This window comes from Adelges cooleyi, unplaced genomic scaffold (assembly GCF_023614345.1).
Source record: "Adelges cooleyi isolate 19-005CV unplaced genomic scaffold, UGA_ACOO_1.1 ACOO_flye_CR_arks_rails_tigmint_CR_PRNA_376, whole genome shotgun sequence".
Taxonomy (NCBI): Eukaryota; Metazoa; Arthropoda; class Insecta; order Hemiptera; family Adelgidae; genus Adelges; species Adelges cooleyi.
In genome coordinates, this window is record NW_026096053.1 from 4,035,631 (window position 1) to 4,063,180 (window position 27,550).

A 27,550-nucleotide genomic window follows, 5' to 3' on the forward strand; every position below is an offset into this window, starting at 1 on the left:
ACCTTGTATTTTCTTTTACACCAAGAAGAAGAAGAAGAACGCTACACGCGTTGTAAAATAGAATTACTTTTATACATGTCCAAGTCGAGTTACACCACACAAAGGTACATACACATATTATGTACATATATTATACTGTTCATTGCGTTTTGCCATAAAATATAAATAGTATTGACTTTGATAACGTACAGTGTGTATATTTTTTTATATTATAAAAGAAAATCATTTTTAACGTATGCGTTATTTATATTATATATAATAATATAATATAAGTATAATGGAACAAATTATGTATTTATATGAGTGTAAATTATTATTGACATAAAATTAATTAAAAAATATTAGTTACAGTTAAATTTTACTCGATTGCGACAATAAGGTAAATCAGTTTTATTCGTTTTATAACCTATAAGACCTCATAATTATCTTAATGGATCAAGACTCAAGTCGACTAAAGCGATAAACGGACATCTGTATCTCTCTCCGCGGTCAACTGGACTTAAAAATTGTGCCTAAATACAACTACTAGAGATACAACTATACTTCCTTGTAACCATTGCTCAAATAGATTTGAAAAAAAAAATTAACAATTAATACACAAAGTTTTTGTATATTTTATCATTCATAATGTAAAACATCCGAAGTCGATGAGAGGAAGTAATTGATCTATCGTTATCCGTTTCTCATTTTAAATAGGCTAACTTCTTCTATAATATAAATTGTACGATAATATTATATAAGATAACTATTAAATGATTAATGGTTAATGAAAGAATTTATTTTGAGTATTAAAATAAAAACATTCAAACGTACACAGCTCTGATTTTGTATTTTAGAAATAGTTCACCAAAATTATATAAGTTACCGAGGAAAACATGCGTATACTTTCCCTTAGTTTACTTTCTCAAAGAGTGTACAAAACACCAACAATGGATATTGGGGTTAAGGTGGACATCCGACTATTTTCACTGTTCTGGTTATTTACGGTGAATGTTATGAGAATACCCTCGACCGTTGGTTTCCGACCGAAGCTGAGACGTTTTTTTCTTTTTATTTGGGTCAACTACGTTTTTTTGTTGTTCTTTAAAACTCTGAAAACGTATTAAAAAACACGTTTGGGTGTACATAATTCCGTAATTGTTACCGTAACGGATCGGTAAAAAACTGTCCTGCGGTTTTGTGAGGTAAAAAAAAAAAAACACTGCGGTCAACGAAAAAGCAGAACAGTCCCTCCGGAACGCACACCTTAATGGTCACAAGACAATGCCGAGCAAAATACCTGTATTGTTGTCATTACTCGGGCGGCGAGTCACAATGTAATGAGAAAGGTGTCACTGGGCCAAGCCGTAATGTTTATTGCAGTGCATTACGAGGGAGTACCCTTTGGTTAAAAAAAATAATAAAAAAGAAAAGAAGAAGTAATGTCTCGTGGACGTAAAAAAAATAAATAAAAAGGCGACGGTAAAATAGGTCAAAGAAAACGACAGTTTAAACGACGGCTATGAGTTTACCCTTCACTCGTTTGGAGTCAGTCGGATGTCTGATGTCAAAGTAGTGTTGTGCGGTTTCTGCGGTTCAGTACTGTTTTTGGAACTCCACCGGGCAAAAGCACTCTCTTGGTCGTCCAAAACCGAACGAGGTAAGTCACAGAAACGATAATATTGTTACAGTATTAAAATGAGCGAAAAACTTTCAATTACGGTCCGCGCGGGTCTAAGTTCGGAGTTCCAATATATTAGCATGGAAATCGCCGACCTATTTTTTTCAAATTATGTCGTCTTGAGACCGTCCAAGACCGTCTTAATCACCGCTCTCCTTATGTATATTATCTTTACCATCCTTAACATAACCGTTCCACGAACTCGTTTCGGTCAAACCATACTATGTGAAAATAGCATATTATGTTTTTATACTTAGTATATACAATTAAGCCACCATGAATTTCATTGGCACAACTAGAGGTGGGGGGGGGGGGGCTAAGGAAGTTCAGACTTTTTAAAAACTCTGAATTCTCCATCAGAATTTCAGTAAAAAGTATAAACCTTACTTCGGTGCTGTGCTTGATTGGTTGCTGATATTTTTTTAGAGCCCGAGCAAGTCTAGAAGGATTTGAACTTCCATAGCCCCCCTCAAGTTGCGCCTATGATGACGTTGTATTCGTCTGCTTGAAAAAAACTACATAGTTAGTCCAACCAAAAGTTATTTGGTAAACTTACATCTACACAATACATTTCTAGTTGGAATTACTAAATATATCTATAGTTGGCCCAACTAAATGTATAATCGTTTTTAAGTTTTATCAAACATTCAGTTGATCCAACTAGAATATTATTGTATTGACTGTATAGATTATAATTATTTTTAGTTGAACCAACTATGTAATGTTTTCCCGTTCAAGCCGACGCTGCCGCTATCTGTACGCTATCAGGGATGACCGAAAACCGCATCCCTTCGGTGGTGCCTCCGGGATAGACGGACAGAGGGAGAACGAGGGAAGGAGACGAGCGGGAACCGCGTGTTAGGCGTGGAAGACGCGAGGGTTGCACGCCCTTCCATTACGCCTGTGCGCGTGTGACTCCACCTTTTGCGGTATGGCGCCCGGGCTACCATCTCTTTTTAGTAGCCGACGGCCATGAGGCGTTTGTACATAATGTTATATTATTATTATGTGCTGTATCTGAAATACACGTTCTAAGCGCCTAATGTCAACGTTCAAAGACGTAGTATAGGAGTCTGTACTATGTTAACTGGAATCGATAGGAACTGGAACCCAAAACCGTTCGACGCGTACAAGTGTATTATGTAAATTCTCAAGTTGTGTATTCACAAGTACACAATAGAAATTGAAGTTTGTTTTTCAAAACGATCATCTTAAGAGAGTCTGTTTTTCTTCATTATTATCGGTCACTATTATAAAACGTTCCACTTTGCTCTTATATAGCGGTCTAAGTATCTCAAAATGTCGGTTTCAATAGGTTTTTTTATCAAAGTAATTGTAAACAGGATAAGCGTATTTTGAAAAATAAGCTATTAGAAATATTATATAGAAAAAAAGACAAAATTAGACCGTTAAAAAGTTAGCTATAGTTTTTACACCTAAAATTATGTAAGAGACATTCTCAAAATGTAAATGATTGATATTTAATTAACAATCGACGCTTAATAAATATTTTTCTACAATTTAATTACAATTAATAAAATAAAATTAATAACTTTGTTTTCTTAAATAAATAAAACAACTGTTAATGCAAATTATGAATCCTCGATGAGTTATCTATTATTAAACACAGTCCACCCAAAATTATTGGTGTTGTAAAAACAATAATCGATTTTATAAGCCTAACAAAAGTAGTTAAACTAAAAATATTTTATTTCTGAACCAAGAGATATTTTGTTGGTCTTACTGCGCGCGTCTAGGTTCAGTCTTAGTTCAACAAAGTGTTCAACCATAAACTACTGCGATTACTTTTCGCTTTGGACTAAATTTTTCTGCTACTTAACAGAAATGTTGGACCAACTCTTATGCGTGTATTTTGTCAATATTTTGTACACTATTAAGATATAGACTGCTTTAGATGCAACACTCAGTCCTAGTGCTCGCGCGGTATAAATATAACCTAAAATAATTAAACTACGAGAATCGTTTCTATTAAATAATAATCTGTGCCTTAGCTATGTTTCAATATGATAGTGTCACAAAATTAAGTAATTTAACCGGTTGTAGCTTACCTGGTCATGCGGTGATGAAAGGTCTGATTTTTTTATGATAAAAAACACGGGAGAAAATACATAGTTGGTCCAACTAAAATTATAGTTAACACAATACATTTCTAGTTGGAAAACTAAATAAATAGATGGGCTAACTAAATGTGGTATAGTCGCTTTAACTAAACATTTAGTTGGCCCAGCTATATATTTAGTTACTCCAACTAGACATTTATAGTGTATATTAACCATAATTTTTAGTTGGACCAACTGTATGTATTTTTTTTTTTTGTGCTCAAAATCGGGCGATGTCGTTTCACTGTATACCGAATTTGTGATCTGAGCATTTTTAATCCTGAAAATAAAAAATGAAGAATTAAAAAACAATTATCTGTTATTTTTGATTCTACGGGTTCATTATAAACCGTTACAAAATTAATCTGTAGTGCTTAACATATCACCACTTAAATACAATTTTTTAAAAAGGATTTCCAATTTGTTTAAATGATCAAGCCTAACAAAACACAATAGTTGAGCCACTGATTGTTTTTTAATCGATTCTAGCATATGTAAGTTTTGCACTTCAGACAACGATAAAATAGTAGTCCTAAACGTTTATAAATTAAACATAACCACAAATTGTATATGGGTAATTAATTAATTAATTAGTCATAATGAAGAGACAATATAAGCGAATGTAAATACACAACTAAGCTAAAATTATGTAAGTGGACATGTTTTCCAAAAATGTATTACTTTGAGTACAATCGCACTATTAACAGTTCATTTTTAAAAAAATGATTAAAACTTTTCAATATTTTCATAATTTTCAAAATATAGTCTAAAAAGTTTTGTAAACAAGTGCATTTTCGGTCAGATAAGAAAATAAAATTCTTAACTCGAGTCTTATGTTTTTAAATAAATATATAATAGACACTACATATAAAACCAAAAAAACATAGCTATTAATAATAAAAATATGAGTTATGCCAATAACATGGCTTAAAAAAAACGTGAATATAAAATAAATTTTAAAATATTATTTATTATGTATTTTACATTTTATGATAGTATGTTATGCAAATTAATCCTGATTTTACTTTATGGATTTTGTTCGATTTATGAACAAGTAAATTGCATTTTTTTTTATAGTTTTTAAATATTTTGTTTTATGTAACAACAGCGTGCACACTTTACGGTCATTGTACTGTACACTGTGAGTCAATACTAACACTTATTATTAGTAACGGGCAGACTCACTTATTGGGCAATCGACCGTCTCAAGAGAAAATATTCAGCCCTTTTCCGAGGCGATCGAACTTGAGGCTTTTTAAGACTATCCTCAGTCAAAAAAAGCCTTACCGAAATAATAAAAATAATACTTACACTTAACAGTATAAATACTCGTTTTTAATGAAGATTATTTATTATGAAACAGCGTAGAAACAACTGTAGTTAAAATTTTGTAATATTATGTATTTGACAAGTAAATAATTTTAAAACAGTTATAATGTTCCATACGAATATTGCAAAAATGTCATAGAAAGTCAAATTCTTGGCGCGCGCTATTGATTTTCGGTGCCAGACTTTTAGAAAACCTAATCAAGACAAATGGTAGCCAATAATTGCATAATGATTTAATTTATTTAAACGCTTTTGAAAACAAATATACAGAGACTTGAAAACTATTTGGTAAATATAATACGGTCATTGCATTGTGAAACCTAATTTGTACAACTATGTATAGTTACTGGATAAATTAAACTGAATGAATAACTTGCATTTTGAAAACAAAATAACTTCATAAAGACTAAAGCCGTGTCCCTCCTAAGACTTATTATATTTGTTGTTGGTATGAAATATTTATTTCAGACAATATATTTTCGTTGAGAATTTAAAAAAAGATTTACTTTTGCAAAGTAATTTTAGTTACTCCCGACTGAACTAGGATAGTTAATAAAACAAAATGATTTTTCACAATTTAGATTAGCCTATTATCGTTATATTGCATTCCATCATGGCCTAACATGTTCAAAAGCAAGTAAATAATTATTAATACTTTATATGTCAATGAAAACTGTTTAAAATCATTGTACACGTTACATATACACACACTCTGTCTACCTCTGGGTACTGCTGTTTGCAAATCTTGTGGTTTTCATTGAAACGAACCACAGTACACTCATAGAGGGCGGTTCGCTTATGGGGGGATGATTTTTCCCCATACAAAAAAATCCGAAGGAAACTGAACCCGGAGTTATGGCAATACTCAATGGCAAACTTCGAACTAATATTTTGGAAATATGTAACCGCTTTAGGTATTAATAATCTTCATTACAGTCTACTTCACTTTAATCGGCCGTATTTATACTGTAACAAATCAATAATTTCAACACGTCAGTTTATTATTAGCCTTAGGATGTTTATTTTTAAAGTAATTAATTTTATATAATGAGTTTAGCCTCATTGTATAGGTACAGTAATTTCAAACGGGAATCAGCTTCTCGCATCATGGTTTTCTTATTTTTTGTATTGCTTGGGAGAGGAATAATTATTTCTCTAAGACCTCTGATTTTTTTTTTATAAAAACTTTTAATACAACATATCGTAGTCCTCGAGTGTGTTTTTGAATAACTTAACGTTTTATTACTACCGACTTAATTCAATGTCAATAACTTTTTTATTCAAAATTCACCACGGTCAGTGGCCGAAAAAATCTAGTTTGTTAAGTTATGCGCTAGTAATAAAACGGTTTTGAATTTCGAAAACTAAGTATTGCCTAGGACAACGAAATAATCAATAGATTTTTTTTTTTTGCATGGGAATGATAATTATGAAGAAATCGTATTTTTGAAAATTGAAGGTCAATGTGCTCTGTGAGATGATTTAATATTAGTACGAGCCGCATAATAGTTGGATTGGGCTATTTGGGGTATGTTTTTTTATTGCTTCACGTGATCCTTCGTTTCCATTTCATCAGCCTGTATAATATACTTGTGACCCTTGTGCGTGACGCCGTATAAAATGAACGTCTCAATACTTTGTGTAGTACCTCGACCTATGGGCAGATATTATACAGTGTCTGTGCCAGTATTTGATGTGTGTGTGTGTTTACAGCTTATATGCGTGTAAAATATATAAATTTAAGTACTCGGATGATCGTAAACGGGTCACATTTATGGTCGCAGACGTCCTTGACCCTAACCGTGGGCTCCCCGAAAATTGTAATATTATTTTTGCCGTTGACCGCCATAGCTACAGTGTGTATACATAGGCTTTGCGTTTCGCCCAGGGGCAAGTTTATGACTTGTCGTTAAACCTTGTATTACATTACTATTATCACTATACTATTATTGTTGCTATTATCATTATTATGACGTGCTGTCGTTGTGGAAAATCAATTCGCCCAAGTGTTGATAGGCGGTGGTGCCAAAAACGCATTTGGTGACGTCACCACGTCGACACCAGTAAAACGGTTTTTATGACAATTTTTATTATCATCATCATTATTACCGCTATTGTACACAACCTGCCATTGTATAGGTCAGGTCCTCCACTGCAGTTTAAGTGTAGGTATTCGGTGGGCAGTCCAACGTTTCATTGTAGTGTACCTATATTATGCTCTCCAGTTATTAGATTAGGTTATAGGAATACTAAGCATAACGCAGTGGTCAGTGATCGACATTTCTACACTGGCCAACAATCATTTGTGATGTGACCGTTACACGTTTATGATTGATACATTTTGTATGTAAATCAAATATCCAACATAACCGTTTTATAACCATAAAACATAGCAACAACGCCTTGCGGTTCAACGAGATTGATTTCTCAGTCGAATACTCAAGTCGGACCAAACGTAAGTACTCAACATTCAGTTAAAACTTAAAGCGAAATGCGCAACTGAGTTCCTATTTAAATGTATGATTATTATTGGCCACACACAACTGGTGAAAAAAAAAATGTACAATTTGAATGTACAATCTCAAAAATACTAGGTACATAAATGCACATTATACAAGTTGATTCATTAAGGATAACACACTCATTTTCTTGGAAAACATTAATATTCTAAACATTTTTTTCTTCCAACAATTTTCGGTAAATATTGCACTGTACATTTTTCAATGTTTTGAACATTTTTATTTTCATCCCTTATAAGTTATATTATGAGAAAAATTATTGAACATTTCTGAAAAGAATATTGACATTCAAATTTTTTATTTTCATTAATCCGTTTGCTATGACTTTGCGAAGATTTGATGTTTTGCCTACTTTTTTTAGTATTTCTTTTGCTTTGTACAAAAACTTTCAGTTTTAATAGGTTACGTAAAACTATTTTCAATGTGTTATCGTATCATTACCAGAAAAATAAACAAGTAACAACTACGCATTACGGTACGTTGTGACTTATGACATTAGTACAGTGTTTGAAAGGTATTAATAGGCTATTACACGGACTTTACACTTTAGCCGGGGCTCAATTTCCACTACCACTGCTAATTTCCATGTCTGGTTATCACAGATGACAGTTTAAACGATGCACGTCTTATGGGTAATTGTGAAAAATAAATAGTTAAGACAACTATTTGTTGTGTAATCAATTTGTGTACAATATTGTTACCAGTTTACTGGCGTAGGAAATAATGCGCATTATTGAAATCCTCAAAAATGTGTATAATTTCAGAATGATAATAATTGTCAAAGTCGGATATAATTCTTCACATTTTTAGTATTTCTTACCGCCGAGTTTTATTTCTATTTATTATTGCAACATTTTCCGAGAAAACTTGTCCTTAATGAACGACTCTCTACATAAACCTGCGAGGGTAAACAATATAACAACAATAAAAAATTCTCGAGTTGTACATAGTAGACCCAGAGCGAGTATTTTCGGTCTGTACATTGCGAAAATGTACATGTAAATTTAATATTATAATAAGCACACCCAGTGCATCACATTGTCTTGTCATTGTTGTTACAGTGTACGGTTACGGGACGGTCTAATAAAACTTAAGAAAAATAATTATTTTCAACCGACACGCGCGTTACAAAACGACGCGGTATGCAGACAGACAAAAGCATCAACAAAAGACAAAATTAACGACTTCGCCGCCGCCTCTGAGACATTCTCCGACCACTTGTTTTATTGCGAGCACAGCGAAACATCATAATTACAATTATTTCAACGATGCAGATGTTTAAAATTTAACGATTTCGGATTGTCTTGACCGAAACAAAAAAGGCCGACAACGATAATATAAATCATCGTTAGGGGTTAGTTCAATATATTCCAATACTATAAGCAGTCTAATTAATTGCACATTCAAACGATAATATCCAGTTAATGATTCACGTGTGAAAACCTTTTCAAAAGTATAAAATATGTTTCAAACTTTACCAAACGGTACAGGACAATATATAATTTTTCAAACCGAATCCGCCGCAGGTTAGGTTGTTTGTTTAGCCAATAAACAGAGTCTGATAAAATAAAAGTTTTTCTATTAAACGTGTGCATAGCCGACGGGACAGCTGCGGATAAAAGTCAAGACGTCCAACAATATATTGTAGTGCAGTATCTCATTATATTTGATGGGATCTAATGGCCGAGATACCGGACGGAAGCGGACAAACGTAAAACGTATATTGTATGGGCGAATGTGTAGCGATTACGGAACGAAAACGAAGCTTCTGAGAAACTTGCCGGTCGTTGAAACGTCTCCCGGACAAATCTAATCGCATAAGAAGTATATATACCGGACGCATCACGTTTGAAATTGGCAAAAACAGATCTGCCGGCGGCCATGCACTATTCAGCAGGCTACAGCGTCGTCGTCAATCTTCAGTCTTTGCTTATATATATATATATACGTGCTCACAAATAAATAGAAGGAAGCTCATTTTTCTTTATATACACCCTCTCCATTACACACACACACACAGCAAAAGTACAAAATCGTCGTTTCTGTATAAAACGATTTCCTCCCCTGCGTTCCATGTCCTTCTCCTCGCGGTAGCTGTTTGCGCTCGTTATTTCCTATACACCATGTCGAGAGCACCACTGTTCTTCTCGTCTGGGCTATATACATTACACTATATACACGGTAGTTCCCCCAAGCCGAACACATATTCTACGACACGGTGCACGCATGTACACGAGGGGGGGGGTAGGTAGGAGGGTAAGGGTGTTTTCCGAAAAAACAAATGGGGCGTTTTTGAAAACGACCGCCGTGCATGTTGTTTGGGGAGAAAACGCAATTCGTTTTCGACTCCCTCGCAATAGCCTCTCCGCGTTAGGAAGGGCATTTGACATTTGCCATTTCCTACACACACACACACTGCACACCTATGGAACATATTATTGTATTATTTATTATATGTATACACACGTTATTCTGCGCATTCATCGTGCCTGCCCGAACCCGATGGTGGCAAACGAAATGAGTTTCACGTGCCGCCTCCGTGAAAGCGCACACAACAATAACATAATATTATAGTAAATCTAATATCATGTGGGGGGGGGGGAGGGGGCTGTTTTTCCACTGACGAGCCCTCGAGGTTAATGAGACGAAATCGACAAGGGTTCACTGAACTCAATACATGATCTGGAACGCGTATTGTCTTTAGTCGGCTGCCATTTTGTAAACAGTTATTGTTTTGTCCATGATATTTATTGTTTTCTCTACGATTTACCGAATATACGACGGAGTTATCATCGCATAAGCATCATGTTGAACAAAACGTGGGACCGTATCTTAAGAACCTCCAAACTCTTGAAATTGCAGTGAAAAATCTGTTTACTGACAGATTGAAAATCGCCATCGTTTTCTAGCTGTCGAGTTAAAAAAAACCCACCCGTCGATAACCAACATTTATTAACCCGTTAACACTAATTATGTCGAGTGACTTATGCCATGACCCACTTGTCGCATTCGACAAAAACAACAATGAGCACTGACTGCTTATTAAAGTGGAATTTAATCTTCCAGAAAGTAAGAGCGACATTTTGATGCTGTGTATAATACTATGTAAGTAGGCGGCCATTGATTATTATTATTGGTTCATAAAAATCATGTTGCTTGTATTATATCACATATTATTATTGTGACTCGGTCATTGGCCATTGGGGTTTATAGCCGAAAGCATTGTTCCTGAACTCACTGAAGAAATGACCGGTCAATATAAAATCTACTTAAACAGTACAATAGCTTTTGGGTCGAGACAATAAAAAACCGACCGCTTGTACGCTATGTACATAAATATTATATTATTATATGGTAACGAAATGATCTCAGCTCGAATTGGACCTAATTACGAATATGATATATTATAATAACGTATACGGCTTTGATTGATGAAAAATTGCAACGCCCAGTAGTGTCTTGTCCATACCATGTCTGTTAGTTGTTATTGTTACCGTCTTATAGTGTGTTTGCCAATAAAAACTTAATGGATTTTCAATTTATTAAGGTCAGAAAAATCAATTGACTAGATCACTGAACATGTACAGTATGTATATGCGTTGTCCGCATGATGCATGACTGTGCGCAGGCGAGTGCTCGTGTACTTTTTACATCCAAAAAAATCATCTCGAAAAATTTGCTAATGATATTATTTCCGTATGTTGTTTTCCTAATTAAATCTCGATTACTTTTGACGATAATATTTTAGCGAACGAGCGACTTGCTTGTGCAATAATCGTTCGACGTCGGGGAGGAAAAGTAAAATTCTATCGTACCATTTTTTTTTGCTACCAAATTAAGTGAAACGTATAGTGTTTTGCTGTATGATAATATCGCACACATAAACCGTTACAGCTATCTTTCAGTCAGATACCCAGTTGCCGTTTTACGACTCCGGTACCGAGACAATAGGATACAAAGGCACACACACGTCAAAACATCTTTTGAAAACTTTTTTCACTGTCAGCACACATCGAATCTCCTCGCGAACGTCTCGGGGGGCAAATAATATAGAACATATATATCCCTACGATGCGTATGTTTTGACACCTGCGTCTCGGTCTTGCCTGCTTGTCACGTGTACAGAAAACAATGTATACAGCATGATAATTTATATATGGGAAGATCTACCTCATGCCGTGTTTCGCACACCATTCGTTGACCGAGGATATAAGGGGGGGGGGACAATTAAAATTTCACGCGAAAAATACCGTTTGAGCGTGCCGACAGTCGTAAATCCAGGATTTTTTTTATTTTTAACGGGAACTGTGCAAAATGGAGGTGAAAGGGGAATACGCCACGGGTGCCGTTAAAAATTATTGTATGGCGAAAAAAAAACCAGTCAAATTATTCGCTAAATACCTTTAATACGGCGGGAAAACTGGTACCCACATTACCGCTGTCAAAGTTGTGTTGTAATATAAGTTCTGCAAAATACAATAAAAACAATACTCGTTATTATGCGTTAATTGTACCTACATCGTTAACCGTAAGCGTTGTGTCAACGGTCGTATATTGGTAAAGTAGTAAAACCCATTGTCTTTGCCTTGTTGTCGTTATCGTTACCTAAAGATAGTGTGCAATTCTCATCTTAGAATTTTTTTTTTGAAAGTGAAAACTATTTTTTATTGGGTTGTGTTCAACGTTCAGGTAATATTTTTTAAATTTATAATTATTTTACTTATGCCATTGCATTTGAATGCTATGTCCTATTGTGTGCGCTGATTGATAAAAGTCGAGAATAGTATTATTATGTGCTTGATCAACGTCTAAACCAAATATTTCGATCACTACGGTGTATGCATTATTCTGTTGCAACTGTTGGGTTCGAGGTCATTCAAACACAACTTGTGTATTCGACGAAAATATACGGTATAAGGTTTATACAATAATTATCACTGTACATGGCGGCTGCGTTTATTAAATTTTGAATATGCAGCTGTTACTGTACACATAAGCTTCTGCAATTATTTGCAGAATAAAATAATACAGGCAAATGTATATAATTGCATCGCTTTATAATAGCTGCTGTTGTGAATTACGTCACACCGAGTCACTCACTTACATCTTAATGGGTTTAAGTGGTAACGACCCGTTTGATTTACGAGTGGAAACTGCGCGACCGTTGTGTGTCTAAGAAGTTGATTGGGTTTTACAATGAGCAACAACTGTACAGACTGTGCTATAAATCTTCTCTGGCAATACGATACTTATTAAACGATTGTCTATCGCCGTGACTCTGCTGGTCTTTTACAGTTTTAGTAACATTATTTTACATAATACGTATGCGTATCTCAAAATGCAAAACATATACCTAATAAAGTTACACATAATATCTTGATGTGCACAGCAAATATGCGTAGGTCATTAAATGATCGCATCGCGTTTTTATGTCCATCGAACGTGGCGGAAAATGTGTTCTAAACGTACTTAAACAAATATTTATGTATTTTTAAACCGTCGTTATGTTTTTTAACGCTTCACATTATGATACTGTGCAAAATAGCATTATGCGTTCGTTATACAATTATATTAACATCTTTGTATAGTATTGCGCGCCATAACGATAGCGAACACATTTGTGTGTTTTTTATGTTACACTGATTAGGCCACAGTCAGATTGAATGTGCAATTATCACTTTTTACTGCATATTTTTTAATTAAACTGTTTAAAATTAAATTTTTATATAGTATTGATTGTATTATCGTGCAAAGTATCTTCGTTAACATTATTTATACCAGAAGTAGACTAATTAAAATAATTAATATAATATTTCTTGTTTAAAATTAGCCATTATACATACATAACAACGCTTGTTTTGCTGTAAACTAAAAACTAGTACTTTAAGTATTTTACATACTTAAATCAAATCGGCCATGTTTTATGTATTACATATAATCTACTCGACTTAGACATTTCTTGCTGTTATCCTTTTACAATAGTCGTTAGTTTACAACTATCGTCATGTTTTGCTTAGTATATATATTGATTTTTTCCTCACTAGATAGTGGAAACTATTAGCTCTTGAACCATTCGATCGCATGGGTCTCATCCTGGAGTTTCTACCTTTACATTAGGAATCGCCCACCGTGTTGGGTATGTCCATCACATAAGACCGGTAGCGGGCAGTACATTAATTGTGTACCTTTGTATGAACCTTCTACCAATGGCAGGTAAATTGTAGCATGTGTGTGTGTTCGGGTCATATGGATGTGTCGGTCAAAAGGCCAGTGTACCTTTTGGAGTCTTTTGGTATTTGTTGAAAGGAGTAGATACGGTTGCTACGGTGACTCTTATGCAGATGTTGTACGAAAAGTATTAAACATGTCCTTTGTCAGCAGGTGTTTATGTAAGTATTGCCGCCCTTATTTTACAGATTTACTTATTTCTGCCGGAAAGGTGTTCACTGTTATGAGTTTTTGTGCCCTAAGGGTTGTCCGTAAATGGAAGTTGTTGAAAGGATACTCTGGGAAATAGGCCAAGGAGTTTGAACGAGATGCGATTTAGGTATAGGAATAACATTTTTGGATCCGATGTCGCTAGTGTATGGCTGAGAGCTCACATATAGTATAATAAAACTAAACCGACGCCCAGGAAAATGCGCATATATTTTTCGATATTGTGTGTGTGTTGGTAATGGAATTATTATCTCCTTCGGGGAGGTACACCCGTATAAATCCCATGACTTATTAGTATTCCACTAAGCCTCTTCGTCCGGGTTGGTTATCAGCTACTCTATACACACCACACACACACGAGGCGATGGCGACGTCGACAGAATAAAAGTTCCCAGTCATCTGCTGTATACTCACAAACATAACACTCACATATTACCTACACATATATCTGTTGAATATGTAAAGTCGGTTTCCCCGAGCCAATTACCGAATGCAAATTTTCTCCCTGTACAACAGCTTATTCCTCAGAGACACCACGCGAAGTCTGCGAATGTATGTGTATGTAACTTCCTCTCTTCCCCTCAACGGGAACATGCTCCATTTTAGAACTCTGTCTGAAAATGCGTTGTTGATATTTTTCCCATTCTAAGTGACGCGTTAACAACTATAACAATGTGTATCTTATCTGAGCTCTGTTTTTCGTTTCAGATGCCACCACACAGGTGTGAGATTATTCGTGGAACGGTGATCATCAAACGTTAGAAGCGCACGCCCATCTACAACCGTACAGGTAAACACTAAAATGTTTAAAAAGTACACAACACTAGCATGTCTAACTTCCTGTTCACGTCGGTCAGTTGGTGACATGTAACTATAAGGCCAATGTTAATTTAACGTCAATTGAAACCAATTGTGCATACAAGTTCAATTACCATGTTAAAAATGCGTTGGTCTATTTCTGGCCTCGACAGCAGCTGTCAATTTCAATGCTTTAACTGAATATAATATAAAATGCCGTTGCGGTTTTTGCGTGCATCAAATATTCCAGGTTTTCTTGAGTAGAGTACTTTTGCCATGATCCTGTGGGGTAAGCTAAAGCAGCGGTATGGTTTTAATATATAATAAGACGGTAGCGAGCTAGTAATAATCTTAGACGCGCGGCGTTTGTTCTTTTCGAGTGGTGAAAAAAACAAAATTCTCAAAAAAGCGCTTGCGATTAAACCACAGGGGTGGCCGAGGGTGAAAGTCGGGGGGAGTGGTAGATCCCTCGTTCCGACAAAATGGCTGGTAATATATTCTTGGGGTAGTTTTTGCTCTCCTGACGTCCCGCCGGCTTACCGGAGATGGTTTGCATTTGGAAAATGCAAATGCAAATGACTCTTCGACATAATTTAGTATTATGTATAGATACATATAAACAACGCAGTGCACTCGACGACGGACCCGCCATCTCATACTTAAGTATGCACTGAGCGCTGATATAATACAGTGTGCGGCAAAGGTATCATTTAACGATAACGGCGCTCGTGTCCCCTATTTCGGCGGGGATTTTTGCATTACCATTAAAACGACGGTTGTCTAAAGGGGAAAGCGAATGTATATATCTAGTGAGTATGCACGGCCGTAATCAGAAAGTGCGTCTAAGTTATTTTTATGGCCGATAATAATCGTCATGCCCGTCGTGTAAGGGTAACGTCACCCGCTAAGAGCATGCAAGCGCATTGTTTCGACGTCGTCGCATTCCAAAAATGTGAGTAACCCAACTGCGTTGAACTTTCACTTCACAATTCTGCTTTATTCCCCTTCCAGCAACGAAACCCACCGGCATAGCGAGTTTAAGCCAGGTCTCACATTATTTTCTAATAGAAATGAAATATAATTTACAAAATCCAATACTCCAATAAATGTGCAATTTACCAAAACACGGTAGTATATGAGAAGTTAATAACAATTAAACATGTCTTGTATGGAGGAATAATTATTAATAAATATTGTCTGACCATTTACCGCGGTGGAAACTATTGCTGACAAAAAAACCACAGCGCTTATTTTGGAAAAGAATTCTGTATTTTCTTGTTTCGTAAACACATTATTTAAAGCTTTTAACCGTTTTAATTATTTATATCTGTGTAACACTCGGATAAAAAAATGATATCGTTTTTTTTGTTGGTAATTTGACCTTTAAATTGGATTTGGTTGGAAAACTCCCCATTTCAACTGACAGTTTTTTAAAAGAAAAACACTTAAAAAATTAGGATTTTGGTGGAACTACTTTATTTAAATACGAAACATTTAAACTTTCATTTATTAAAGCAATTGCTAAAAATCATAGTAAGTATATTATGATTTAGAAATGTTTGGCACAAATTAATATGTTACTTTACAAGTAATATTAATTTAGGTAAACTACAAAAAACAAAATAGTTGTACCTAACGTTTAGAACTTTAAAGTAAACAAAAAAAGTGCCTTGTATATTTTTCTAATTAGTTTTTGTAGCGCTCAGTTTTCATTTACTGTTGTAAAAATTATTCCACATCAGTAAGGGTAACAATTGGCTTCAGTGAATGGAATAAAAATCGTAAATTATATTTATATTTAGTATTATGACAAAATATTATTGTAATTGTTATGGAGGGAAACAGTTTCAGACCATTTTAGGGATCACAAAACGAATAACACCTAAGTGGCTAAAGATTTCTCTCTGTCGCTGTTTCCCTGAGATACACGTTTCCTGTTTTGGGAATTAACTTTTCCCTCCATACAAATTATATACAATAGTAAAAAAGTGGCTACCGGAGTAGATATAAATTTTTGTAGAAACGTTTATGTGAGTTTGCTTCAGTGACGTTTTTATGGTAATCGCTTGAAATATAATATTATATAAACGCGAAGGGAAGTTTTTAACCGTCGTTTTTTTATCTTTTATCTTTACCAAAACGTTTGGACTGGGACCAATTCCAATAAAACACACCGTGTGTTGCTCAACGATCGAGTAATTTGTTTTCAATTGTATTTAAGTAGGTATTATAATTTATAATATATTATTATTAACCTCAATTATATAAACGCACTTATATGGGCGCGGTGTCATCGACTCGGCGCGCAAGAATACAATTAGCTTCTTCTTTTACAAGTCAATTCACTCGGTCGACGGTTGTTGACCGGTATTCATAATGACATGGGATTCGAAATGAGATTTTGATAGCCGAACAAAATGTAATAATAACAAAATTACCGCCCCGTTAAGTAGGAAAAAAAATGGCGTGAAAACGATTCGGCAAGCAAAGACATGGCCGGCGTGCGAGTGTCGTTAAGGCCGACATTCAAAACATGTACTTAAACAGTTTTATGAATACCTAAGGCCAAAGCCTCGAATAATTTACAACATTTGACAATTGTCGCCGCCGCCGCTTTTGCGTTCAATGTATATTGCAGGACTAATCTATGAAAACCGGAATGGGTTACATAGAGATGATGCGCACGCACAGCATCTTATTACACGTGTGTGTATATTATTATTATATACAATGCACGCGTTATAATACCGAATTTGTAATTATTTATAAGTATTTGGGCACCCATACACGTGAACGACCAATAGATATTGCTAGGATTTAGAGATGACATTCGACAGTAGCGTTCATTTTTGTTTTTTTTTTACTGTAAGAGAGTCGAACGTATCCGGCTAAACGAGTTATGCATTCTATAAAAGATAATAATACTATTATATTGTATAACCCCCACCGTACTCGGTCATCGCTGCGTTATTCACCCGGAACGTGTTTATTCGTTAATATACACAATGTGGGGTGTAGTGCGCAATGAAGATAAAAAAAAAATAATAAACTCTTACTGAAGATACATATCATTAAGGCATTAACATACATTGATATGTTGATACTTGATAGTATCAACGTTGTGTTGCAATTAATGCAGTACTTTTAAGTTATAACCATGATAGGCGTGGTCATACTTTTAAGACAAGTATACAGTGCTAGTCCAAAAACTACATTGGTTAAAAAGTGTAATTAGTACATTTGTACAAACAAAATTAAAACTTATTATGTAATCTAATATATTATTGAATTTTAAGTCGTTAATACCTCGTGTTCATTTGAATTGTGAATTTAAAATTACCTTATGTATTTGTATATTGAGTAGTATATGCTGCCCACCACGTGGTGGGCAGCTCGCTTTGAATAAAAGTTGTTTTTCTCAAATAAAAATAAACATGAATACTCTTATTGCGAAAACCATCTAATATGTAGTGAATGTAAAATTTGTATAAATTTATAAATAACAAGGCCATACATAAAAAACATAAACAAAAAACAAGAGATTTAATGTTTAAAAAATATTATTTACAAAATGTTGTTTTTGTATTGTGAACATACTATTTTCTATACATTTTAATAATATTTAAACATCATTGTGTTTGGTATTATGTATTAAAACACACTATTTTGATTATTTTAGCAAACCTTAGCAATTCTTAGCTAGACCACCACGTAATGGCACGGAAAGTTAGCATGTTTTAATCATGTTTTTTACTGTACAAAATTTAAAAAAACATATCTGAAAATTAACCATGTGAAAATAAAATCTAATAAATAAATAAAATGTATTCGATATTGACAAATTTCATTAACTGACTGTTTTAAATACAAGTATAACTGGTGGCTACATTTCTGAGTAAAATGTTCAATAAAATATCCATAAAATCTTTGCATAAATCTGACCGCACCGGTGAATGAGTTGTAATGTATAAATTATAAAGAGGAATGTTTGAAATTTTGGTCCGTGTGAACAATTTTTTTTTTGAAAGATGAAAATAAAATGGGGTGTAAAATCAGCGGAAAATACTACTTTAATTAAACGCTGGTAAGACCGATTTGATGAAAAAAAAAAATACAGAAAACCTATCAAAAAAATCTTATATAATAATGCACTACGGCCGTTATAGGTATTATATTATATCTCATTTATGCGCGGCTCTCTTTCTCTCAATATGTATATAATTATCCTTTCATATTTTGTAATGTAACAGGACCTTGATCCGTTCCTGCCGTAAGACAAAATATAAGTCGGGGGGAGGGGGTTTATAGTTTTTTCACGTACAAGAGAATTGTCGAATGATATACCTAATGCAATAACAAACGTTTTCATTAATTTGGCAAAATGGAGTATATTATTCGGTTAAAAACAAATTGCCGTTGAAAAGGAAAAATAACAATATAGGTGTAACCGAACGTGAAATGAATCTTGGACCTCGTTTGGTGATTTTTCGCACGACTGCATCGGCATAGCAGCAGATTTCCACTTATATTATCCGTTCCGGTAGATTAGCTGACTTAAGTAAGTACAGGACGGCGGTCGCTCGTATTCTTAAAGTTTACCAAATGGTACGCGGTATATGTGTCTAGCGGGGCTTACATAAAAACAAAATATCATATCAACGTTCCAGTTGAAAACAACTGTTGGAAATCGCCAAAAAAAAAAAATGACCCTCTTATAATTATTTTCCGTACAATTGTTATATTTTAGTAGTTGTACTTTACGTTTACGGTTTAAAACCTATAGCCAAACGTTTTACAGTTTTGCAATAGTCTTATAATATGAGAAAACACTAGGTTCGGTTAGAAAAAGGTGTTGTCCGTTGATGCTTTGCGACCACGATGGCTGGGACGCTTCGACCAATTTCACTAAAGGTAATCCTCCACCCTTCTAAAAACCATATTATTATACAGTGTGAGCTCTTACAAACGCGCGCGCACACACACATGAGTCCGTCGTTCATTGACGGCGATTTACTTTCATGGATCGACTACTGTTCCTGAGGGAAATCCTATATAGTATTATCTCGCGTGTGGGGTTTTCCTGTGGCAGACACAAACATAATATATCGGATGTAGAAACCGAATGTATTGTGCGCACAATGCTGGACGGCCAAACGAACTGAAACACTGTGTACAGTATATGCGAATAGGGGATGCAGTGTGCCTATATGTATTATATGCGCAGGGAGTGGACAATGCCGTACGGAACGGGGGTAGAAAATAAATTGGGGTCCGGGCGACAATCGTCTCAAACGGCTGCGGAGGTGGATTATGTGAACCGCCGCTGTTCCCTTTCCATTATATTGTACGCGATTCTCGCAATGTCCCTAAGGCAACCATATAATATACAATATTATATACACACACTTTATCTCTCTGTATCTCTAGCTCCGTGTCTTTCTCTCTCTTTCTCTCACAGTTCGTTTGCACCCTTTGACGCTTGGTGCCGCAGCTATCAGGGTGATTCATTTGGGATCACACACACACACACACACTAATTTTATCTCAAAATAATTGCAATTTTGTAGTTTTTATTTTTGGCAACACTGAAGTTTATGATGTTTTAAGATATTAAACGATATTCAAATTGTTATCTTCCAAAGCTTCGTAGATTTTTAAAACTTGCCTAAACGGTAACGTATATATATATTTAACAAGCTTTTTAAATTAAAAATACCAGTTTTGGATAATTCATTGTAAAGCTATTAAAGTATTATTTTATTACAAAAAAAAAGAAGAAGGAAATGGTTAAAAAAATTAAATTTTCATATTTTTTAGAACTAGATAAAAATAAGCAATTTTAGTTTTTATGTGAAGTTGAGGAAGTTATTGACTTTAAAACTATGTCTTTTCATAAGTTAATTATGATTATTTCAAACTAATTAAAACCTTTATGTTGAGTTCTTATATAATCCAGTAAAATTAATTTTTTTATTTATGCTTTTCCAAGATACATTGTTTAATAGCTTATGCGACAATAAATTCCCAGCTCCTGATCAAAGTTAACAACATTACTTAGTTTGTTAAATTATAATTAGGTAAACGCATACATGGTCATAAAACCATTTATACGATAATTGGCGATAACTACCCAAAAACTATAAAATTGTATTTATTACTTTGTATGTTAGCTTCTATAATGATGTGTACATAGAAAAAATGCATTACTTATTGTAAGTCATATTTATTATTGATTGATTATCTACGTCAGAAACATGTTGGGAAGAAATGAATTAAACGACAAGTTAAACCCACCGCCTTGGCAATAAGTGAGGGCGTTAATAGAGGGCAAAATGATCTTTTTGCCTCTTCCCCTCCAGAAAGTTTACTAAATAATAAACAATATATTTATATATTCCAACATAGGTGCAACATTGGCTTCTATTATGATTAAGTGGGTGATTTCGATCAGATGTAACCTGTATGTAAATTAAATCTAAGAAAAACAGCGTAGGTATTGTTATATTGTATGAAATTACAAATACATTGTAAACGGTATTTTTTCTTTTACGAGATCTTCATAATTTATGAACTAGAATATTTTTTATTACTCATTATTTTTTTCATGCTATTATCAAGAGCAGTTTATTAATTTATTGCTATTACATTAACCATTTCAAAACGTACGTTGCGGTTATTTTTTTCCTACATAATATGTTATACGGTTTTCGTTTTATGCGCCTTATATGTTCTTTTTCTTTTTTTTTTCACTTTTCGAAATTCGTTTGTCATTAGTCACACGATAATATACAGCGGCGGCGACGTTGAAATAAATTCCAGCCTACCAAATTACTGTTTTTTGTCGCTGTTATTAGTAAAAAAAATAAATAAATAGGAACTGATTCATTTGCCGGCACTGGTTACTGGCTCCCCGAAATCGATTTTTCGAATATTGTTCACAAAAAACGTGTTAGGTGCCAGCGTTGTTTCCATTAAGTGTCGTGTTACAAGACAATTTATGACGGTTCACCGTGTGACAGTTGAAAACGGCTATTTTCAAAATAGCACGCGAAGAAAAAAACTAAAAAAAAAAAATGCTATTTCCCGACGTTTTGAAGGCCAAACGAATTGCATTGTGCTAGATTCGTTTTCGTTTATAAATTGTTGATGGACTACAAAGAAATTTACGGTAGTGTCGATTTGACATCATCATGTGATACAAAAACTTCAGACAGTTTTTTTTTAAATTTCCTCTTTGTGTTTCTTACGGCTTGCCCTTTTAATCGGCAAAAAACCTAATCAAAAAATTATTCCCCGAAATTTCAGATTCATATCTCGACTCTTTAAGTATTTTCTCGGGTTTTTTTTTATTTTGGATTTTGGATTAAATGGGTAATTTTAATTTTTCACTAAAAAAAAAACTAGCTTGAAGGAAAATTAATTTTTTTTTCAATTTTAAAAAAGAACCTTTCAGTCAAACCATGACACTTGGAAATTATTCTTATGATTATTAGTAAGTTCTCAAGTTATCAGTTTCAATAGGTCTTAGTTTTAAAGTTAGAATTTTTAAAATAAAACATTTTAATTTCCCATTTAAATAATATGCAAAAAAAAAAAATTATTTGAATAGGCTTTTATTGATCGAGGAGGCTATAAGAAAGAAGTATTTTTTTTTGACACAATCTAGTATGTATACACATAATAATACATATTAATATAATATAATTGTAGGTATATAATATGTACCTATGTATTCAGGAAAAATTCATAGTTTGGCTAACTGAAATTATGGTTCATGCAAGGCACAATAAATTTCTAGTTAGAATAACTAAATAAATTGTTGGACCAACTAAATTTTTAGCAAAAGCAATTACTTATATGTTTAGTTGGCACAACTTTATATATTAATTAATTCCAATTAGAAATGTATTGTGTCCCTAAATTTACCTACCACAATTTTAGTGGGACCAACTATGTATTTTTTTCCATGTACGGGTCCTATCTTGTGCTGTGGAGTTCACACTTGCTTTAAAAAAAAAAAAACAATTGTGTATCGTTTAAATTTAACATAAACGAGTGTAGCGCAAAAACGACATAATAAACAAAACATGCGACGTTGATGATATTAATGATAAAATTAAATTATATGTCAAAAACGAAACAGAGGCGCAGAGGTTTTTGGTCGTAGCGTGCATTCTAATGTACACTCGACTCTTGCACGAAAAACGCCATTACAAACTTTTGGCGTCCGTCGCACGCTTTTGTATTATATTATCATATATATATATGGGAACATGTATATTATAATACTTGGCCGGGCGCTCAACTTTTCTCGCTCTACTGCCAACAAACCACCCCCCGCTTCGTTTTAGGCCCCGACCCGGCCACGAGCGCATAATTATTATTATTCTTATATACATTATTCATCGGCTAAAGTACCACTGTTGTTTGCGCTGTTTGGCAAGTGCGCCGACGCCTTTTAAACGCCCCCACGCTCCACGCCGGTTTAATTTATTAAAACGCCGGCAGATATCGCGGGGCCCGCGACGGCAACGACCGCCGTTTCCGTTCCCAGAGGGATAAGAGACTCGGTTCGCCCACCCCTTGCCCTCCCCTGGACACATGTGCAGGTTCGCGCGATAAGGGAAAGGTTTTAACGCTGACGAGCTGTGTGGTTTTACCCAAGGGCTCTTCGAAATTCAAGAATCTTCCTACGCACAAAGTTAAACGGCTCTCTCATGTCCGCCAACCGAGGGATTAACCCTCGAGGAGATAACAACCGAGGACGGGCAACAGCTGCGGCGATACGCCGCCATGGCCAATATAGTGTAAGGGGATAACCGCAACGACATGGCGGAAATTAAATATATATATATATATATATATATATATATATATATATAGGGAGCAAAACCCTTTTTTGACCGCTTGGCATTCATTGTGTATACCCACAAGCGATACCGCTATTGCATAAATAATAATAATTATCATAAATAGTAGCGAAAATTGCTTTTTGCGGCCTCGCGGTTTATGCGGTCACAGCTCGCGAAACCTCATTAAGTGTAACAATGGTCGGTATTATGAGCGGTTTTCCACAATAATTATACGCCTGCATATCTACTTACGAATTTCGATTATATATCAGTGTTCGATTCACGCGGGGGCTGACGTCTCTAAAGTCTAAACTTATGTACCTACTGTAATAAACTAAATTATTGTAGTATACAATTTTAAGTATACTATGTATGTTTGACGGAAATCAGGGGGGCTATGAATACTAAAAATCTTAAATTTAAAATTAGTCTATTTTAAGAATACCTGCATTTAGACATTTTTAATAGAACCTACAAATCAGGTTATTGCCTTCTATTTTATTTGTTGAAATCAGGCTTCAGTAATAGAATTATTTGTGTATAATGTATGGATGGACGGAAAGAATGTTCAAATTATAAACTGTGTCCGTGACAAAAATGATAAATATTTGTATTATATTACATATAAGTCATCCTGTAGGCGGAAAAATCCAGGTGTTTAGACAATAAAAAAAACAGCTGATGAATAAAAAAAAACTCTAACCCGCTGTAAACGCGGTGATGGAGCAATCGGGAGGTATTTTATATATTATTAGGTATTATTATAGGTATATATCATTGTAACCGACCGACCTAAATATCATGGAATTATAGTACACATAATAATATGTGGGATCGGGCCGGGATTATATATTATTATTATAGAGGGCTCCGGCTGCGCAAAATGTGTAACAATAATAACAGTATAGGCTGATTTACCCGTGGTGAGCTGCCCTGCATGAAATTACTTAAATATCATTATATATCTATATATAATATCAAGGTGGAAGGGCGGGGCGGGACTAAGTATTAGCGGCCATTAGCTGCATAGTCCACATGAGGTCTACCGCGCCACAGAGCGATTATAAGTTATAACTAAGGTCCGGATAAATATTCTCTTAAAACACCTAAAATATGATTCTAATATTCTCTAAAAAACCTACAAATATTCTCCATATATTCTCTTAAAAATTAGAACAATAAACAAAAATAATGAATTAAAATCAATATTTCCTTTATTGAATATAAAATAACAGTATATATTAAAAAAAAAAAAACAATATTCCTGGTATGATATATATATTTCCATGGTATGATGATTATGGTAGTAAATTAATATTTACTAAATATTCTTCTAAATTTAATTCTGACTTGAATTAAATTGAAGTACAATTTTAATTACTTACTACTTATTTAAATTTTATTATATGAGTTAATAATTATGTATTTCTCGATATTCTCTGGGCTCATGTTAGTTCTTCTATCGCTTAAAATGTGTTTGTAGAGGCTAAATGAACGTTCAACATCAACTGATGTTAAAGGAGCAAACTTCATATCAGCAACTACACTAGGGGTGAAATGTTTTGGGAGATTTTCATTGTTTCCAGATAAAATGTTTCCAACTTTTTCTAACATTTGGTAGCCTTTATTTTTTTCACATAATTGAGTCACTTTGGTTTTTATAATGTTACCCTTTTCACCAGGTTATTGGTCATTTTGTAAATTTTTGTTGTTCTTATCAGCATGAAAACGATGCAGTATTGCAGGTTAGCCACCATATTTGGTAAACAGCACGGCACGACGCGGCGACTTAATAGTACTATCACTGTGTGTATTTTTTTATGAAAATATTAATTATAATAATTTTAAAATAAAAATAAATTATTATGTTTTTCTCACAATTTGCAAAATATTCCAAAATATGCTAAATAACCTAAATATTCCCTAAACCATGAAATATTCTCAAATATGCAAAAAAAAACTTTTTCCTGTGAACTCTGTGATGAATGAATCGTCCACATTTTTTACCCTCATAAGACTGCATATACTCAGTAACAATATGTAAAAACATATAAATCCGGACTTAAGTTATAACACATTATTTTAACTCGAGAATTTTTTTTTCCTTATGTTTTTTTTTTATTCTTTAACGAAATAATATACTTAATAATATTTTACAATAACGCTGTCGCGGTGACTCATATACTTTTATAATTACTTTCAATTTAAATCATTCCACCCGCACGTTTATGAATCACACGATATTGCATAACATAGTATATTCAGTGTGTACCGGTTTTATAGATCCGACCATGCGAACCTTCTTCAAGGCGTTGCATAGAAGGTTAAGTACAAAATATAATACCCACGGCTTATTTTTCTCCCGTAGGACATGTGTATCCAGTTTATGTGGTGGCACTTGGACGGCAAAATAAAAAAAATAAAAAGCACTAAGCAGTAAAAATACTAGAAATGGAATTTTTTATTGCATTTTTTTTTTTATTATTATATTTTTTTTTAAACGACACGACGACGAATAATAATTTGCTATTAATGTTTTACCTATTTTGAATTTAGCGCAACCAAGACTTTATTTTTATATTACATAATAAAAATGTAGCAATACATTTTATTATTTGATGCTTCAAATAATTAATGTAATTAGAATTTCAAACTAAATTTTATTTAATCGTATTTTTTCACAGTAATAATGTTAAAATATTACTTTTTTCTTAGTTATTTTTTTTTATTTTCAATTTTATTCGAATTAAATAAAAGGATACGGGTATAATGTGTGTATAATTATTATATAGATGTTTATTAAAATTAAAAAACTATGTTTATTGTTTAATGTTTTTTTAAAAAATTGTATAAGTCTAAAGCTGAGCTGTTTTAGAGTTAAGTACATGCCAAAATGTAAATAAAGTCTTGATTTATTTTGTTTCTAATATTCTGAGATATTTTGATGTATAATGATAATTATAAACAAATATTCAAATTTAGGATGGATTATTTTTTTCTAAAAAAAAAAAATATTATATTTTCCTCTTTAAAAATTTAGTGTTTTATGTATACATATAATATATATGTATATATATAAATAGAACAGTATACATTATTGTTGACATATTAGCTATGACCTCTGTCCAGCATGAGTATAACAAATTATTATATCATTTACAGCAAGTGATCTTCAAGCTAATATATTATAAATAACACCTTTCGTTAATGAGTGTTTTTTTTATTTTTAGGTACTTCAAGATGGCCAATGAACCTGACACGCGTTCGACTAAAGAAATCTCTAGTGAAACCATTATGAGACCACCAGCCATGAAAATGAATAGAAAAAAACTGTTGTCTTTTTATTGATATATTTTTATAAATTATGTATACTTAAGCCTAAAGTATATTTGTAATCGTCGTCGAAACGATGACGGTGCGCAATTGTTTTTGAATTTAAAGGTCAAGTACGATCAAAATAATTAACACTTATTACCCGTTCAAAGTATAAATCAACTATTATAATATTACATATTTTTCGTTTTTTAATAAATATTTACTACTGTGTGTGTTAAATGGCTTGTGAGTTGTTGATATTATTATAAATACATATACTACCTATCTATATGCATTTACATATAAGTACATAATACTCCAAAAGAATATAATAATATTAGTAGTAACATGGTGTACATTGTACTTTTTTTTCTAGGTACCTTTTTATAGATTTTAAGATTTTTATTGGTTGTATATTATTTTTTATTTTTTTTTCATTTTACTGCCCGCATAAATCCTTTAACGATTTTTATACGATTTAATATTTGTTTTTGTTTACTTTTATTGTATTTTAAACGG

General features: G+C 33.6%; 1 protein-coding gene and 1 long non-coding RNA gene across 2 annotated transcripts in view; one reads left to right on the plus strand and one right to left on the minus strand.

Annotated features, from left to right (window-relative positions):
- LOC126840997 (uncharacterized) overlaps window positions 1-27,550 on the minus strand; it is a 169,422-nt gene that overhangs the window by 36,110 nt on the left and 105,762 nt on the right. Inside the window, exon 2 of the mRNA XM_050577119.1 lies at window positions 3,730-4,060. Coding sequence (XP_050433076.1) covers window positions 3,730-4,060 — 331 coding nt within the window. The remainder of the gene's footprint in view (window positions 1-3,729; window positions 4,061-27,550) is intronic.
- Window positions 1,527-27,253, plus strand: LOC126840998 (uncharacterized). The gene is made up of 3 exons (XR_007686126.1): window positions 1,527-1,639; window positions 14,775-14,856; window positions 26,947-27,253. It is a non-coding gene; the product is annotated as an uncharacterized LOC126840998 (long non-coding RNA).